The sequence below is a fragment of the Zonotrichia leucophrys genome, chromosome 14 (assembly GCF_028769735.1).
Source record: "Zonotrichia leucophrys gambelii isolate GWCS_2022_RI chromosome 14, RI_Zleu_2.0, whole genome shotgun sequence".
NCBI classification, from domain to species: Eukaryota; Metazoa; Chordata; class Aves; order Passeriformes; family Passerellidae; genus Zonotrichia; species Zonotrichia leucophrys.
This window is the reverse complement of record NC_088184.1, coordinates 9031657-9049415: the sequence shown is the minus strand read 5'-3', so window position 1 is coordinate 9049415 and position 17759 is coordinate 9031657. Positions and strand designations below refer to the sequence as shown.

Genomic DNA, 17759 nt, shown 5'->3' with positions numbered 1-17759 from the left:
ATCTGCATTTCCTTTACAGGCATGAGAAGGGGAGTGATCTGCAGTTTGTGGCTTAGCAATATTGACCATATAAAATACTTTATTCAAGAAGAAAACATTAGCTCCAACTGTAGCCTTCCTAAAACAAGATGTGAAAAAAATTGCTTTTACTGTAGAATAAACCAGACTAGTAAAACAATCTGGTTAAACAAACAGCACTTTATTAAACTAAAATAGTTAGATACTTTATGCTTAAAAATATAATAATATTTGCAAAAATGAAAAAGTTTAAATAACATACACAAAGTTACAACTGAGAAGCAAACCAGGCAATTTAAATACCTAAACATACCTAAGCATACCCCTGATATGATGAGGCAATGAGAGTAAGTAAAATATCCCTTTGGAATAACATAACATCTAAAGGGAGGAAAAAAGCTTAGACCAGACATATGACAAACCCACTTTTCCCTTTATAATGAGCATAAAGCATTGGTGTACTCATTCTATTTGAACAAAGTTTAAGGCTTACAAATATTTTTCCACATTCAAAATGTGTTTCTACTGTTCTGAACTGTGATACTTTTGTATAAAAGTGACCACTGCTCTGTACTAAAAGGAGTACATTCAGAACTCCAGTATCTGAGAAACCAAATATCTCCCACCCCTCTCTGTCTACCTTGCCATTGACTTAACAGTACCAACTATTATTACATCCCTTTACCAAATTCTGTGGAACACTCCATCATGCACCTACTCCTACCACTGCACTGCTGCTTCTTGATTATTCTTAAGATCCCTTTTACAGTGCCAGTGTAAGATGTATATTGATTTTTCTCACTTTCCAGGAGTACACAATGATTGAATGGTTAATGAGTAAACAATTACATAGCAAATGCTGGGATTGTACAGCTAAGTGCCTATAAAATGGGGAGAAATCTACTTATTCACTCTTTGCAGTATTGGCAGAAAGATCCAAGCCAGGCTGCTTCTGTGGTAAACTTCCATTAGCATCTTGCTTCCTCATCTGAGCCCTGTGTACATGAGAAAAGAATGGTTTAATTGTCTGTCCTCCCTAAGATTGTCTTTTAAATTTTTGCTGAAAAAAGAAGAGCAATCTGAGATGTCCCAGACAGGTTTACATCTGCTGCTGGTCTACCTAAGTTTCTCTCAAAAGAGGAACAAAAAATAGATGGTGTTACCTGGTTTAACATCAAAGCTGTAGTTAAATGGGGCTGGTGTGTAGGATGGACTGAGCATTTGGATATGCTTTGGAGAACAGAAGTCTTCTGGGACTGGTGGGCAGTGTTGTGGATGTGGCAGCATGCCCAGAAACTGGGCTTTGCACCATGCTTCTGTCACTCTGCTGCCATCTCAGGCAGCTTTGTGTGTCCTCACGAGCTGTGCAAACACAGCTGTGCTGAAGGAGCTAACTGAGGAAGCCTACAAGAGAGCAGCTGGGATTTTTCTTCTTGCTCTTCCCCATGGCACAGTGGTTACTGTGGTTCTTTCCCTGGCAGGTATTTCAGGGCCACAGGTGGCACTCCAGCACAGCCTGCTGCTGCTGCCTCCTGCTCAGCTGCCTGGCTGAGGCAATGCTGACTGGAACAGGTCTCCAAAGTCCTGAGAGGCACAACTGGCAACTCACACAGTGCACTATCCTACAAAACCTGTTATTTTTATTTTGATCACGCTGTTTTTTTTTTTATGTATTCCTCAATGTAGATTTGCCTATCCCAAATCTACAATGCATTTTGTTCCCTTACTCTACAAATGCAGGTAAGCAGAGATAGCTGGGTCTTCCTGCAGGAAAAACTGCAAAAGGTTCATCTCCTACACAAAATTCAACTTGGCAGTAGGTTTTAATGATTAAAGCAACACATTAGAGTGAGACAAAGGTGTATTTTACTGCCTGGTGTCATGTTGTGTTAGCACATTCACATTAAAGACCATTTCTGTTTCCTCTGTCCCAAAAAGGAAAAAGGGCATGAATTAAAGCTCATCTGAATACCTGTCAATGACCAGACAGCTGCATGCTGCATTTTAAGCCATGAGGGTAGCCTGAGATTCAAAGCATTCAACAAACAATGGTAAACTAATCAACAATGGCTCATTTAGGAAAAAACATGAAGCAATGAATGCAGAGTTGCAGAGTTTGAAATCCAAGCATGGATCAAGGACATCCATACTCACCTTGATGCACACCAGTAGTTGACCAGAGTTGAAAGTGCAACGTAAGAAACACTCAGCACTCCAGAAACTCCCAGGGACAGGGCTCCCAGGCCACACAGCACACACAGGAGGGCTATGCCCCCTATGGCTATGACAACACCTAAAAAACCAGCACTCTGTTGGTTAAACAAGTCTATGTACAAATACAGGAGCTGACATTCTACCATAACCCCAATTTAAAACAATTTGGGAAAACCACCTTCCTCACACATCTGGGTTGCCTCCTTAAAAGCTATGCATGCTCAAGATAACTGGTTTAGGCATATCCTGGTGGCTGGGATTAGAAAGGAAAATAGGATTTTCCCTGTATAGATTACACTTAATTAGATTACTATTCTTGTATTAAGGGTTTTACTACTGCTGAGACTTGAGGACTACACATAGAAATCCTCAATTGCTAGGACTCAAACTTCCAGAAGGAAAAAATAAAAAGGAAAAAGATAACCTGCCTTAAAAGGGAAGAGGCAAGTACATCCATGAATGTATACAGTACCTTCCATGACTATCACACCAATACAGGCCATTACAGCTGTTGTAACAACAAAAACCAGGAAAAATCCAACAGGAACAGCTGACACTGCAATAAACATCAGGAGTGATAAGGCAACAAAAGGATGGTCATCTAAATATTGGCCAACACGAGAATTCATAAAGGCAACAACCTGCAGATGAAAGAAAAATGTTTTAGATTTTTTTTAATCTCTTGTCACAGATATCTTTCACAGATCACTGCTGCTGTAGTGAAGCACAGGCAGGATAAATTTGCAGCTGGAAGAGGGAACACCTCTTGCCTCTTTGTTTAAAAAGCATGGGGCCTTGCTCTACTATCTCAAAGGGTTATGCCAGTAAAACACAAAAATGCAAAACAGGCTTTCCTCTTTCTTGACTGAAGGTGTGGGAGGACAGGCCTTCCCATAGGCCTTACAGTGTTCATTTAAAAAACAGGGAGTGCATTTAAATAAACCAGGGTGTGATATCCTGATAGTTACAAAAGGAATAGCTTTATAAACATATAAAATTACAATCCAGACCCACATTTGCGTTGCTGTGGATGGTCTGCACCACGGAGTGCCATTGCTTCTGTAGTTCCTGCATTTCTTTAGACATGTTATTAATCCTCAGCCACGACCTCTTCTGAACAGCCAGTTCTCACTCTGCCATCCAATTTCCCTTAAAATTAAGGTACAATTAGTAACAGGCTCATACAGATGCTTTGTGAAAATGTTTCCTTTGTATAAAGAGAGAATGCACGTTTCAGCTGAAGTGATACACAGTCTAAATCATTACTTTTACAAAAGCACATCTAAGGTAGAGGGCTTGTCCCTGCAAGCTCTTCTGAAACTCCCACAGCCAAGTAGCAAGACACAGGTGACTCTTACCTTCTTCCTTTGTAACATTAACCCTGTGCTTACCCGTCAGGGTATTCACTTACCAGTAAAAACATCACTTCTAACCACTGGCATGGACAATTTGTTGCTATGGGTTCTGGAAACCAGTAACACACTAATGACACTCATTTCTGTGAGTATCTTTGTGCTCAGCATCGAGATCATACCCCACACAGCTTCAAAACTCGGCGTATTAAGGCAAAATGCTTTCAGATGCTCTGCACATACTGAATTGTGTCAGTTTCAAGGAAACCTCAGCTCAGTAATCTCCCTGCAAATTTCCAGCTGTTGTTGCAGGGGGACCCCTTACAAGGGGCAGGTTAGAGGATGCATTTTGCTGCTTGCTACCCCGAGCAGCTAGAGTGCCGGTGTCCCTGCCGCGCCCCCGCACAGACACGGGCCCTCCCGGGCACATTTTCACACACTGTCACACACTGTCACACATAGCGGGTGAGCCCCGGCAGCGCCGGGCAGGAGCTGCCCGCGGGGCGCGCCCGAGCCCGGGCGTTACCTCGGCCACCGCCCGCGGCCTGCACCGGCACCCAGCACCGCGGCCAGGGCACAGCGCTCACCCCCGGTCACCGCTGCAGCCACCCCCCGAACCAGCGCCCCGGCCAACAGCGGCTCCCCGGCGTGTGTCCCCCGCAGGTAATGGGGGACACGGCCCCGCTCCCGCAGCGCTGCCGGGCCGCGGCCCTCCCGCCCAGCCGGGCAGAGCCGGAGCCCGGGCTGGCGGAGCGGGGCGGCGCCGGCCCCGGCAATGCCCCCCTCACCTGCGGCTGCCGCCCGCCGGGCCGCGGCCCCGCTCGGCCGCTCGCCCCCGGCTGCCGGGCCTGCCGGGCTGGGGCAGCGCCGCTCTCCCGCCGCTGTCTCCTCCCCGCGGGGGCCGGGCAGGGCCCGCCTGTGGCGGCGCAGCGCGGCCGTGGGCGTGCGGCTCCCGGGCCGGGCTGTAAAGGCCGCTGGTGCTTGCGGCGGTGCCTGATGCCCCTCGGGCGTCCTATCGCGTCCCCCTTGCTGTCCTGCCCTTCATTCCGGCCCTACCTCAGCCGCTCAGTCCGGGCACCCTCATGGGTGTCCGTCCTAGAGGCTTGTGTTGGTTTAGGACATGCAGCCTGGAGCTTTTTGGAATGGAGGCCGGAAAATGAGGGTATCTGCGGTCTCCGTGCCGCTGTGGAGGCGCGCAGAGGCTGCTCGGCCCCGGTGGCAGCAGTGCTCCGTGGGTGTCTGTAGTGCCACCGTCCCCAGGCTGGCAGGCAGGGAGCTGGGAGTGCTCGGTAGCGCCGTGAGGAGCGCTGGAACAGCCGCTGTGGGACGCCTCACCCGGCTCCGCGCCTTCCCCCGTCCCGGTGGCTGTTCCCACACGGTCCCACCTCGTCCTGCTGCCTCCGGGTGTTTTGGTGCCCACGTGGCAAACCTGTTCGGGGAGATGTGCCATGTGAGGAGCAATTGCGTTAGGAATTCAGCCGGGTTTTCAGCAAAAGCAATGCGGCTGCAGTGCCTCAGCCTTTGGCATGGACTGTTCTCAGCAGCGATGCTCGCTGAGGTGTGTCCCACGATGGTTGGGCCTGGCTGTTCTCCAGAGCCATCATGAGGGTGTGCACAGGCAAGCCTGAGATTCAGTGAAATCCCAGCTTCTGCTACACTGATTTTTTTTCATGCTGTAAATTACAATCAGAAATGAGTTAAATATTCCTGTTTCTCGTCCCAGCTTTAATCGTTTAATTGGTGCCACCTATGAAGGTATTACAAAATGGATGTTAACAGTTTCATGATTATTTTTTTAAAGGCAACAAAATAAACAGCGTGTTTCATTTGGAAATTAATGCAAAAAGAGGTTTTATGAAGTATGGGGGGTTAGATTTATCAGACTGGTGGAGTTCTGTATCTTTGAGGTGCTGATTTCAATGATCTCTGCAGATACCAGGATTTGTGTAGACAGAGGGAATAGGATTTCCATATTAACACATATCTGGACTGTGTGGAGTCTAAAAGCCTAGCACAAGATACCTGCAAAAAGAGGATGGTCAAGGCAAGTGTATTTTGCTTAAGCTCTTACTGTCTTCATCTCTCATATTATTAAAGTGCATAGTGGATTGCTATTCCTGGTACGCTAGGATATGTCATAATAAATTTGTTGGTTTGTATACTTTTTAAAAAAGTGAACATAGGGAAAACTTACTGGCAGAATTGCAGAGTGACATAACTCAGTGATAATGGCACTATAAAGTTTAATGGAGCTGAGTTTAAAGTATACTGGAGATTTTAAATTTCTGGCTGTTTTCAAGCTGCAGTTTTGAAGATAGTCTCATACTTCTTAGTAAATTATTTTCTTGCTATGCATAATTACCTCTACTGCTAAAAATTCATATATAATCTTCTATACAAAACAACTGGTTTTAATGTTTTTCAAGCAGCAGAGATAAGTTATTCAACTTAGAAGGGCATGCATATACGAGCATCCAAGTTGATGTGCACAGAGGAACAGTAGTTACTCTTAACTGCTGCTTAATTGAGCTTGTCTTCATGCCAGTGTCAGCTCCAATTAGCAGGAAAATACTCATGTTGCAAACCAGCACTGAAGTATTTGGAGACTTGCAGCACACATTAGCCAAGCAATTAGCAGCAGCAGCAGTGCTGGTTTTGTACCCTGCACTGCTGGCCCGTGTTTAAAGAGCAGTGGCCAACAACAGTGTTCCACTTGTAGGTGGTATAAGGGCAAAGCATAAGGAAAACTGTGCTGTTAACTCAGGAATATCAGCCATTCTCACAGCTCACAGAAAATTGGATGAAAAATAGCAAAGATGATGGGAAAAGGTTTAAAATTGAACTCTTGTTGTGTTGGCAGAAGATGTATAAGGCCCTCTTGAGGGTAGCTATTAAGAGACTATGCTAGATTTCATGTTGGATGGTTGTAATTCCCATTTGTGGAAGGATGATGGAAGACTCTTTCAGGACATGGTGATGACTGTGAGTGGGAGGCAAATGTAGACAGGCTTAGGGGAATTGAGACTATCCCACCTGCTGTGTTCACATCTTCATGGGGTTTGATTCTGAATGGTGGAAAAGTGGCAGAGGTGTTTGGATTCAAGGTTTTGACTCTTGAATATTTTTTTCCATTCTTCTTAAGACAATTTGGGTTTATAGACCTTTAGTGCTCTGAGAGCTCTGTGCAGTGCTTTCATGCAAAAATTAGAATATCTCAGGTATCTCTGGACTACATTTTTCATAACTTTCAGAGGTAAAAGGAGCCTGTACAGTTCCTCACTGGTTCCACAACTGAATCTCCCTGACCACAGCTTGGCACAACACTGAAAGGGGCTGTTTCCTCTCTGCTGGGGGAGGAGGGAATTCTGTCTCCAAGCACCAGCTATGCTGTAACTGGGGCAACCAAGCTGAGGGCTGAAAGGCAGTGTCAGAGCAGTTCACCAGGCTGTGACAGGCAGAGGGACTGGTAACAAGGGCGCCTGCAGGTAGTACCTGCCCTTACCCTGCTCACTGTGCATCCTGTGCATGGGTGAGGCATGCAGGTGTCTTTCTTTTCCTCTTTCCCATTTCTTTTGACTTGGGCTTGTTTTTCTTGGCAATTAATGTGTGGTTCTGCTGTAAAACACAGCTGGGGGGCCCAGGGTCCCTGAGGCATTAGAAGAGAACAGGCAGCAGGGAGGAAACTGGTGTTGGAGAAAGTGGGAAGGGCAGGGTTTAAGAAAGTCTTGCTTGAAGAGTATCTGGGGGGAGTTAGAAAGATTGAGGTGAAAAGTGAGCTTGAGAGGAATGGTGAAAAAAAGAGCATGGGGGTTTGGAGGAAGAGAGAGCTTATTGTTGTAAACAAAGAATGTGAGAGCTGATTTTTCTTCTTCCTGGCGACTGGGATAGAAGCTGATGGACACCTTGTGTAGTACCTGAAATGAACCTCTCATTCTTTTTCAGTGCATGTAACTAGGATGTTCACACTGAGGAAGAGGACCAAAAAATTCTAAGCAAACAGAAAAGTCAAAACAAAATAAAGCCAACAGAGAGCCTGAGTCTCCTGAGGGTAAGTTCCTTCTGCTGTGACTGTGAAAGATCAATAACTTTGTCAAAACTTCAGATGCAATTGGAATTGGCCATTACTGGTGGTTAGTGGTTTGGTATTGCAAGAAGGCTTATTAAAAGACACACGTTCTTGTTAAATATTCTTTGGACTTAATCCTTTATAACATACTTTTTATTAAGGATTTCTTTGTTCAAATATTAGATGTTTGAAATGTTACTTGGCATATAAGTCAGGATTGTTTTAGGATGAACGATGGCTTTTTTAATGACTCTTCTACCTTTAAGAATGAATGAATGGATATCCTAATGAACTGCATCATTTATTCATTTTAAAGTACCCTAAGGCCCAATCCTTTAGTCATTAATCAAGAGGAATTCCTGCTCTCTTTAATGAGTTATGTCTGGCAGTGATAATGTCTTTATTTCTGTGTGTGTGCAGGCATGCTAAGGAATACCAAGGAGGTAAATCAAATCAGTCCTTGCTCAAATCTTATTTCTAAATGGACTTTACTTTGCAGAAGGCACAATTTTGTCTGCTAGAAACTAGGTTCCAGCAGCCTTGTTTTTCAGTGATACATCAGAAAGCAATAACCATGTGCTGAAAGTGTGTTAAAAGGATTTAAAAAAAATTATATCCTATTCAAACATTGTATTGGGTAATAACTTCCTCTTCCATGGTGATTTAACTCACTGGTGTTCAGATACAACACACTTCCACCTCCTTTTTCTCAGTGTCACTATGTATTCAGGAAATTGTTCTTTGGGAATCTCCTAAACAAGTTTGGTTTAGGAAACTCAGAACAGACTATGGGTGAGGCTGTGGCCTGTACTAAGGAAGGTTGCCATCCAAAAGCATCTTAAACACTGTGAGGTTTAATAATTTTCTGAATATATCCTGACAGAACTTTGTATGGCATCCTGGAGGCCATGTCAAAGTATTGTCACCTTGAAGAGGTGAAACATAGTCCTAAAACATGTCAGATATCCTGACATTTGTAGTACAACACTTTGCAGAGTACTTGTGAGCAATTTGTTCTCCCAGCAGCATCCTGGTAATAGCTTCTTCTATAATTGGCTCCTTGTAGACATTAAAATAATCTGGAGGGATTTTTTCCTCTCCCCAGTAATACAGTTCACACAACTTGGACTGTTTCACTGTCAATTTGTCAGTCTGGTAGGATTTAACTTTCTAATGTCCAGAGTTTGTACTGTTACAAACATGTGGCATTTTTAGTATAATTTATTTAACTAATTTTAAGCAGTTTTCAGGGATATAAAAATAAGATTTTTTTTAAACTGGCATTTACTGGTGTTTAGAAGTTTTATAAAATGACTGCAAAAAATATGTTTTAATGAGGAGCCCACCAGAAAGAATGGCTGTTTCCTTGAAATTCAAAAAGCTGCCATATGTAATTTTCGATGAAAACTGAAGGACTCTGTTCCTTCTTCATTAATCTTTTTTGAAACAGAGTATTTCATAAACATCTTTGAAGTTGCTTTTCACTTCTGTCTAGTCAGGAAACAGTTCCACGTGCAGTATGAGTCGTCGAAAGCAGTCAGTGAAATTACCGTTCCAGCGCACACTTGCTTCTGCTTCAGATGAAACTCCAGGCTTGTATGAGGTATGTGCTCTCTCCCCTGCTGCCAGGGCATGCACACATTCCATGAGCTGGCAAATTCCCATTCTTTGCAGTGGGGTTTGGTGGGTATGGTGGTACTAGGTCAAAGGTTGAACTTGATGGCCTTGGAGATCTTTTCCAGTCTTAATGAACCAATGATTCCAACTATATTCATTGTATCTCTTGTGTTTTATCTCTGAGGGTATTTTGAGACATGCATCCCACTTGCCTGTGAGCTATCTTGGTAAAGTTCAGGCATCAGGACTGATGAAAAGTCCATCAGAAAGTCACCTCAGAAAACATGGAATGAACAGACAAAAGAAACCTATTACAAATCCTTACTGTGATGTGAAAGAAAGACAAGAGCTGAATTTGTTAACTTGTACTATTCTTCAGCTGTTACAAGGACTGAGTGTTCGAAGTAGATAGGTAATTAACAGAGGCCTAAGGAATAGGAATTTTCTAAATCTAAGCAAATATAAGAAGAAAAGAAGCAAGATAGAGATGTGGGGGGAGTAGAAAGAACTAGATAATGTACCGTCCTCTCTTATTTATAAAAAAATACCTTGATTATGCAAAAAAAACCCCAAACCCAAGTATGACTGAGGTGTTCTGTAAAATTATCCTTATTCCTGTGGAGAATGAGTGGATGGTCAAATGCCTGTCTGACCTATGTATTTGCTTTTTGTACTAATTGATGTTTAATCCTGTTCTGGCGCTAAGAAGGCTTTTTAAATTTCTGTGCTTTGTAAAACTTTTCCTTTTGTTTTCCCAATTTCAGCTTGTTCTAGAGAAAAGTCGTTATCCTCCTTTGATGCAGGAGACATCATGGACTTTGGCAGCTCCCTTCAAAGAACAGCCGCACTACCGAAGCCCCAGTGACTCCATAGCTAATAACTACACTCTTACTGCACGGGATTTAAAATTGAAACATATCAAAAAAATGAAGTCCTTTTCAATGATAGAGATATCACAGCCTTCACTGTGTATCCATATTTGAATGTGTTTATAAGTTCAGAGTCAGTATAGACAAATTTGCCAATACATGCATAACTTCAATAAATGTTTCGCATTTACTAGTTATGTTCATCCCTCCAAATAATCACATACAGTGCTTCTCTGTGACATTGTATTTTTTTCTTATTTCATTATGTGATTAATTATCTTAGCTCTGGTTTTCACCAATATGAAATATCTTATTTGAAAATGATGTCTCTATGTGATTTTTCTTAACTGAGATTTAAAACTGCAGGGAAAAAGAGGCGATGGAGTTCTGACAGGTAATGTACTGTAATGGTTTAAAGACAGAGATTATTACAGTAAATCTGGTTTCAGTTGTGATTTAATATTTCTTTTTACTGAATGCTGCGTTAAGCATCCAAGCATGAGAAGGTAAGGCCCCACAAAAAAATGTACCTGCATCAAGACTGGCTTTTGAGTCACAAGATTTTAATAAGATAATCGCATGAAAATACATTATGATATTGGGCAACCTAAATAACTGTCCTGGTATGTTTGACTCTGATATGCTCATAAAATACTGCCTCTCTGAATGATACTGGGCAGTTGTAAGGTTTGCATGCTTGCATCCTTTATGTTAAAGTAGTATATTATACTATGCAATTTTAATGAGAGTTTTTTATTGAATAATTGAAATACTTCCATAGGTCATACTTGTCCTCAGTGTAGCACAAATGGTTTATATAATCTGTGTCATACATTACTGCTTCTTTATGCACTAAACTTGTGTTCTTTTTTTCAAAAGTTCTTTGTTAAAGAGTGTGAGTCGCATTTCACTGAGTGTACCTGCTCATACACCAGACCTGCATGTCATAAATTATACAAACAACCAGCCCCTGACCCCAGAAGAACAATTTGCTCTTATGGATTTACATGAGAAGGAGATAAGTAAGCGAGAAAAAATACCTTCAAGTGATGATTTAGAGGTATTTATATAATTTCTTTTTAAGATGAAAGTAGCAGCAGTAATCATCTGAAAGGCAGCAGTAATCATCTGAAAGATATCTAGAAACTGTTTACTGAAAGGAAGCTGAGAAAAGCAGGCAGTACATGAGGATTAGGAGATGCAAATACTCAGTATAGCAAACTGCTGTTAAATATTGTCAACTCTTTCATTTGTAGCTGCTCTGATTTTTGTAAAGGCTTTGCAAGTTAAGTATCTTCCCAAATTCCTAACTTACCATGTTGCTCTCTAGTACTTTTTTGATCAGTAATTTCATATGCTGAACTGAGTTCCAGTGGTCTATGTGCTTGCATCAACACCAGTGGAAGTGTTGTAAAAGATGTCAGTGCTTTAAAAGGAGCATAGATAGATACCCAAAATCCATTCTATTCAAACACCTTTCAATTACAGAAAAGTGATAGAAAAAGCTAAAAATACTTTGTAGTAATTAATTATCTGTCACAAAATTCATACAATAAGTGTAATCTTTGAAACATTTTTTAGCGGTACTGTCACTACATCCATAATGGAGTGCGAGAAGACATGCTGGCACCTCAGGATAAGGAAGTGGTGAAAAAAATTTTAAAACCTTTTCCAATTCACATTTTTCCTGGCCCAGAGCCGGAGGAATACCTGGCACGTTTAAAAGGAGAGATTAGGAATGATTATCGTATCAGCATCATGAAAGCCATTGGTAAGACTCACAATCTCTGAGCAGTTCTAACTGTGTAGACATTTACTGCCCTTTGAAAACAAATCTCCTTCTATTCTTAGCATTCCATGGAGAATTCTTTTGGGGTCAGTAGAACTACAGTAGATCTCTGAGAGAAAATAACCTGTGAGCATGCTATATAGCACTCAACAATGTCAACAAATATCTATTTATGAAACCTTACATCCTATCAGGTGGAGAGATGGAATGAAAAATTGTTTCTCCTGTCTCCTATTTTTAGAATCAGGACCAATTATCTTTTTCCCCCTCCTTTAATAATTTTAGAGTTAAACTTGTGATTTGTTTATTGTGCTGTAATTTATGCTAAAAACATACAAATAACTATATAACTATATTAGTTTTAAATGTGCAGAATTCTACTTCTTCCTGAACTATGAAGATACAGTGGTTTTGAATGTATTTTTTAGCTACATATGCAGTCTAACCATGATATATATGATTTGTTCTAGTTGATTATATCTTGTTGGATCCAGCTGAGAGGAAGAGACTTTCTATTCAAAGCACCCCACGCCCTTTTCCCCGGAGAATTATCTGTGCACCGGTCCCATGGCACAGCTCTTACGAAGAGTCAAAAAGTTGGAATGAAAGCAATCTGTTCATAGTGAATTCAATGATGCCTGTTTTGCAAGAGCTCTGGCTTTCTCAGTAAGATGGCTTGTTCATTGGACCTTAATGAAATGTAGCATGTTTTTATTTAATGATTTGCTTAGAGTGCATCTGCTGACTTCTCTACAGACAATCCTGGGGGAGCCACTAGATAGAAAGTGGTAAAATATGTCTATTTTCTAAATAGTTCTTGTTTTTTGAGCCTCTAAGAATTTCAGCATAAAATGATTGTTTTCTGCAATCTCTGAAAGAATGTGTTACATGATATGAAAAGATCATCCCCTTTGTTAAAAGGTGCTATGCCTAAATTAAGATCCAGTGCTCAAGTAAATGATGATTTGGAATTCTCATCCTGGTTGCTGTTATGAACAAAATTAATTCTTAAAACTGAGTATCTTTCAAATATTTGTAGTTGAATTTGCCCTGGGGACACTTGAAAATTCAGATGTGTTATCTTAGGAAGATAATATGATTATTAGTAATTCTGAGAGCTGGTTTTGCATTTAAGAAACATTCGCAGGAATTTAAGCTTGTGTGTTACACACTGTGATATTTGCCATGCTGCTGAAATCTCATTTTTTTCCCCATAGAGTAGTCAGGATAGCTACTTAATAATATGGAATAGAAGCAGCTGGTTTCATTCTGTATGTTCTTTAAGGACTGGATACACCAATGAATCTAGGAAAAAGAGAAAGCAATTTTAGCAAAGAATTAAGAGTTTTAAATACAGCAAGTACAACTAAAATTTATGAAACTCTTTATGTTTGTTGATAAAAAACCCAGTCAGGAATGCACTTGTTGGACAGCTTGGCGATGGAGTGATACTTACAAATGAAATTACATTTTTAGTGTTTCTAACACACTTGAGACCTTGCTGACTATATTTCATGGAGGTTTTTTTTTTTTTAAACATGATTCCCTGAGGATCTGTCTGTGTTCCCCTCCCCTAGGTACAGCCACCTGCGCTTTGTCCGCACTGCAGAGGTGCTCTGTGGCCGCCTGCCCCTGCTGCCCACCGAGTTCGAGGGCATCGTTCGGAGGCACTGCCTGGAAGCTCGGGATATCCTTCAGCACAAGTCAGTGCCAGCTCTGAGGGCTGTAGATAAATAGAATATCTCAGGGTCTGACTTATATCAAGGCCTGTTTTTAAAACAGATCTTAGATGGAGATGACAGCAGCCCCAGCCAAAGGGTGCCAAAGCAAAGGGGGGAATAGCCCTCAGAGGAGTAAACACTGGGACACTGTCAGAGCCTTTGGAGCTGCAGGAGTGCTTGTGCAAGAATAAATAGTAATAAACTATGAATAAATGGAGACTGGAATTCAGAAGGTTTCTGGCCATGAGAGGAGTGGAGTCTATATCTGTAAAAATCTTGATGGAAAATCTTTTTTTTAAATTACAGAAATCAGTCAATTCAAGAAAGAGAATATATGAGATACATGATGGAAAGTATTTGTATTCTGCTGCCTGAGATATCTTACATACTTGTTTCTCATTTAATGCTAATAATTGAATATTGTTTCACAATCAATAAAACAGTATAATTTACTATTGTTTTTTCTATTACTATTAATTTAAACTAGTCATAGTGGTTCATTATAACAAGCATCCTTAGCTTTAAAACTCAGGTTTCCTCTAAGTCCTGGAAGGTTTTGTTTGATATCTAATTATCAATTCTCTTCTAGCCCTTTGGATTTTACTCATTCTTTGGGTGATTTCTGAGTTTAGATTTCGTTGCAAGGAGCAAAGTAAGACTAACAGACCTTTAAAAACTTTGTATTATTTCATTGTAGGTGGATTCCAACTTGTGCATCTATTTTTATTGATAAGAAAAATATGTGGCTTCCTTTTGCTCCTCAAAGGGACTCGGATTCCTCTAAGAAAGTTGAAAGCTATTTTAGCTCCGTGGCAGCTCTAATGTCATTACAATTGCGTGAAATGGTTATTAACTCCTTAGAAGATCTTCTTGCATTTTTTATGATCCACAAGGTATGTGCTTTTAGGTATATGTGTAGTTTTCTGTCTTACAGGAAGATAGTTCATATAGCCATAAAATCCTAGTGCTCTTTGAAGGGTAAAATGTCCCAAATGACTCTTGCCTCCATAAAAAAATGTCTGTATCCTTCAAAGGCTTGTTCTATACTCAGTGGATTTTTTGCATGGTCAAGAACTGCTTGAATGATCTTCATTTTATTCCTATAGCTCACTTCTTTGTAAATTTTCCCTTCTTTTCCCTAAGGGTGGCAATGACTTTGAGGAGCCATATCAAGGAATGCAGTTCTTCCTGTCTCAGATACTCATAGTGAAGCTCCGTGTGAAAGAGCCTGATATTGTCTTTGAGCCACCTTTGCCAGCATGTTGGGATTTAATCAGTCATTGCTTCCAGAAGATCCTGCAGAGTTCTGAGGAGCTCCCAAAGGTGCTGGATAAGTTATAGCTGCATACAAAATACAATATTAATAACAACTAGCTATAATATAAAAAGTTATGAATGAGGCTGAAGACTGACATAGAAGATAAAGATGAGGATTGTGAATCATGAACTGTATAAGCCTTTTGGTTATAGAAGACATTTTTCAGATTCAGGTTATATTGAAGCACTGCTTTGATTTTCATATAGTTTTCTCACTATGAGTAACCAAGTGTTAATTATGGATCAGAGCATTTTCACATTGCACTATTTTTACCAAATAGTGATTCTTTTAATGTGGTAGGGGAATGGGTAATAGAATACTTTTTAAAAATTTATTTTGCTATTCTGTGTCTTGTTACAGTGTTTGTAATGATTTCCTTTAGGTAGAGAAAATTCTATTTCCGGAATTACGAAGAGGTGATCTCACTCTTAATACAGTCAAGCCACAAGAGTCATTGTTTTTAGACTATATAAACAAACTTGAAAAGATCTATGAAAGCAACATAGTTGGTCCACAGAAGTAAGTTTTGGCTGGTAACTCCATTGCCCTTCCAAACCCTCAGTTTCATAGCACTGTCCATTTGACTAAATAGAAAATTTGAGTGTATTTTATGTTTCTTTCTATAGAAAAACCTTGCATCAGAAACTTATGTTTGTTTTTGTGGTCTTCTGTGTTTAAGGTATTTAAATGTGTACAAGAAGTACAGCAATCTTTTGAACAACAAATCACGGCAAGATGTCTCAAAATTTTTGGAAAAAGTTCCTTCTTTAGATGCTTTAACTGAGGTAATGTGTTCCTGACAAGTGCAGCATGTCCATACAGCTGCTAAAACATCACACATGACTTCCTAACTTATTGCCTCAAGATCAAATCACTTATTTCACCCTTGCGAATACTAGGGAGTGCTCAATTTACATAGCCCCTTACTTTGGGGCTGCTGTGCAAGTGTAGGAGGAGGTTTCTTTATAACCTTCTGTCAGTTCTGTTGTTCTTAGCAGAAAGGCTGCCCAGAGTATTTGGTCAATCTGCAGCTTGCTTGCCTTTTAAATGTTTTGTCCTCAGTCAGCCCTGTCTATTCTTCCCTTTGCATCCCTGAGTTAGAATATGGATAAATGCTTCCCTAGGCAGCTTGGGGTCTTCCCTCTTATGGCAAATTACTGTGCAAAGCTTTCAGCCCTGGAATCTGTGGATAAATTCAGGTCTCTGGAAAGATAAAAATGACTTTTCCTACTTCTGTTTATAATAAATGATCCAGTTTGTTGGATGGAAACTATTAGTTTTGTCAGATTTTTCAGCTGTAGACTTTCAGGAAAAATAACAGATTTATTATATTCTGTTCTTAGAAGATTGACAGCTTCACAAAACTGAAAGGAGAGATTGCTTCTATGGATATCACTGTTCCTCTGGCCATGTTCTGTCTGGATGCTCTACAACTGAATGAGGAGCTCTGCAGTCGGACCCAGAATCTCAAAGACACATTGATTGAATTTGAAGTGATGGAAAACAGGCGGTTAAATCAAAGGTACCTGTTTGCATGGGAGCTTCTTGGTGTCTGCCTGCAGTGCTGCTGTATGTCTGTATAAATATGAGATACCTTTACTCATCTGCTGGGGTTTTTAGTCCTGACCAGACAAGTACAAGATGGGCAGCCTGGCTGAGCAGGGAACTTTGGATAGAACTCACAGGGGAAAAAAAAAGTTCAATGTATGAAGAAATCTATTTTTTTTTTCAAAGACAAAATAATTTTACTAGATCTTGCCTCTCTCTTCATTTACAATCCCAGTGATATGTCTGTTCTCTTTTTTGTTGAAGAATTTGTGATGACTTTGACTTTATTGCAAAGAGAATGAGTGAGGTGCCTCAGAGCACTGAACAGCTAGTGGAATCTGAAGCATTCTTAAAGAAATCCAGTGATGTTACTGTTATTAAACTGAAAAAGGATCTTGAAAAAGCAGCACAAAGGCTGCAAGTCCTCATGGACTATGCTGATCTCTCTGGTATGTCTAACTACAGAATATAAAATTTCCATATGAGAATATTTATATATAAATAATGAGCTTTGCATGCCTAAATGTTGCATCTTCTAGGGTGCTAGTGGAAAGTTCCAAAAGAGATAGAAAATAAATAAAAAGAATTCAGTAGAGGCCAGAATGTACCAGTGCAGCAAGGAATGCTAGAGGAATGGCACATATACAGAGCTTTTTGACCTGTTTTAGGTATTATCAGGTCAATATTCTGTAATCTGGCCAAATGATGTTACACCTCTGTGTAATTAAATAAAAATTCTCCACATAAAAGCCATCCAAAAAGCCATGTCCAAAGGCTCTATGACAGCATGTAGAAAGTGTGAGAACTTGCATCTCTGCAGCTGAGGATTAGATCAGAACAGGCCTGTAGTTTCTTTGCTGTCATGGTTTGCTGGTTTTAGTTAATATGAAGGCTGTTCTCTAAGACTGAGGATACGCCTGGAGAAGTTACTTTTAGTTTGTGTTTTTATCCAAAGCAAAAATGTAATTCACAGATGCAGTTTGTTATTTGCTGCACCTAAAAAGGGAGAGCAGTTAAATGAATGCAGACCTATTTTAGTGTCAGGACAATACTGTTTCCTTGAGCAGAATACACCTTGGATCAGCCAATGATAGAAATAACAAGGATATTTCATGTTCATTAGACTTCATTTGTGATGAAAATTAGGATGCCTATGGAAGCCAGGACAATTTTCTGTTACATTTTGGACTGGAGTGTTTGCAATTCAGTATTTCATAATTACATTTTCTCTGTAGCTGGGTTTATAA

The 17759-nt window shown here is 40.6% G+C and overlaps 2 protein-coding genes across 3 annotated transcripts in view; one reads left to right on the top strand and one right to left on the bottom strand.

Moving 5' to 3' along the window:
- Positions 1 to 178: 178 nt before the first annotated feature.
- Positions 179 to 5220, bottom strand: LDAF1 (lipid droplet assembly factor 1). 2 transcript variants are annotated; one of them, XM_064726224.1, is made up of 5 exons: positions 4641 to 5220; positions 3247 to 3381; positions 2705 to 2873; positions 2173 to 2311; positions 179 to 1013 (listed from the first exon to the last, which is right to left on the bottom strand). In XM_064726224.1, the coding sequence occupies exons 2-5, from the start codon at positions 3316 to 3318 to the stop codon at positions 923 to 925; spliced, it is 471 nt and encodes a 156-aa protein (XP_064582294.1). In that variant the 5' UTR covers positions 3319 to 3381; positions 4641 to 5220; the 3' UTR covers positions 179 to 922. The 2 variants fall into 2 exon arrangements, with proteins under 2 accessions (XP_064582294.1, XP_064582292.1); XM_064726222.1 differs by lacking the exon at positions 4641 to 5220 and adding an exon at positions 4373 to 4510.
- A 2304-nt stretch (positions 5221 to 7524) lies between these two features.
- DNAH3 (dynein axonemal heavy chain 3) overlaps positions 7525 to 17759 on the top strand; it is a 53035-nt gene continuing 42800 nt past the window's right edge. Inside the window, exons 1-14 of the mRNA XM_064726136.1 lie at positions 7525 to 7632; positions 9146 to 9253; positions 10032 to 10236; positions 10503 to 10530; positions 11016 to 11196; positions 11718 to 11907; positions 12396 to 12591; positions 13503 to 13628; positions 14344 to 14539; positions 14790 to 14969; positions 15347 to 15483; positions 15644 to 15749; positions 16308 to 16486; positions 16777 to 16961. Of these exons, the coding sequence (XP_064582206.1) occupies positions 9170 to 9253; positions 10032 to 10236; positions 10503 to 10530; positions 11016 to 11196; positions 11718 to 11907; positions 12396 to 12591; positions 13503 to 13628; positions 14344 to 14539; positions 14790 to 14969; positions 15347 to 15483; positions 15644 to 15749; positions 16308 to 16486; positions 16777 to 16961 (1993 nt within the window). The 5' untranslated portion in view covers positions 7525 to 7632; positions 9146 to 9169. The remainder of the gene's footprint in view (positions 7633 to 9145; positions 9254 to 10031; positions 10237 to 10502; positions 10531 to 11015; positions 11197 to 11717; positions 11908 to 12395; positions 12592 to 13502; positions 13629 to 14343; positions 14540 to 14789; positions 14970 to 15346; positions 15484 to 15643; positions 15750 to 16307; positions 16487 to 16776; positions 16962 to 17759) is intronic.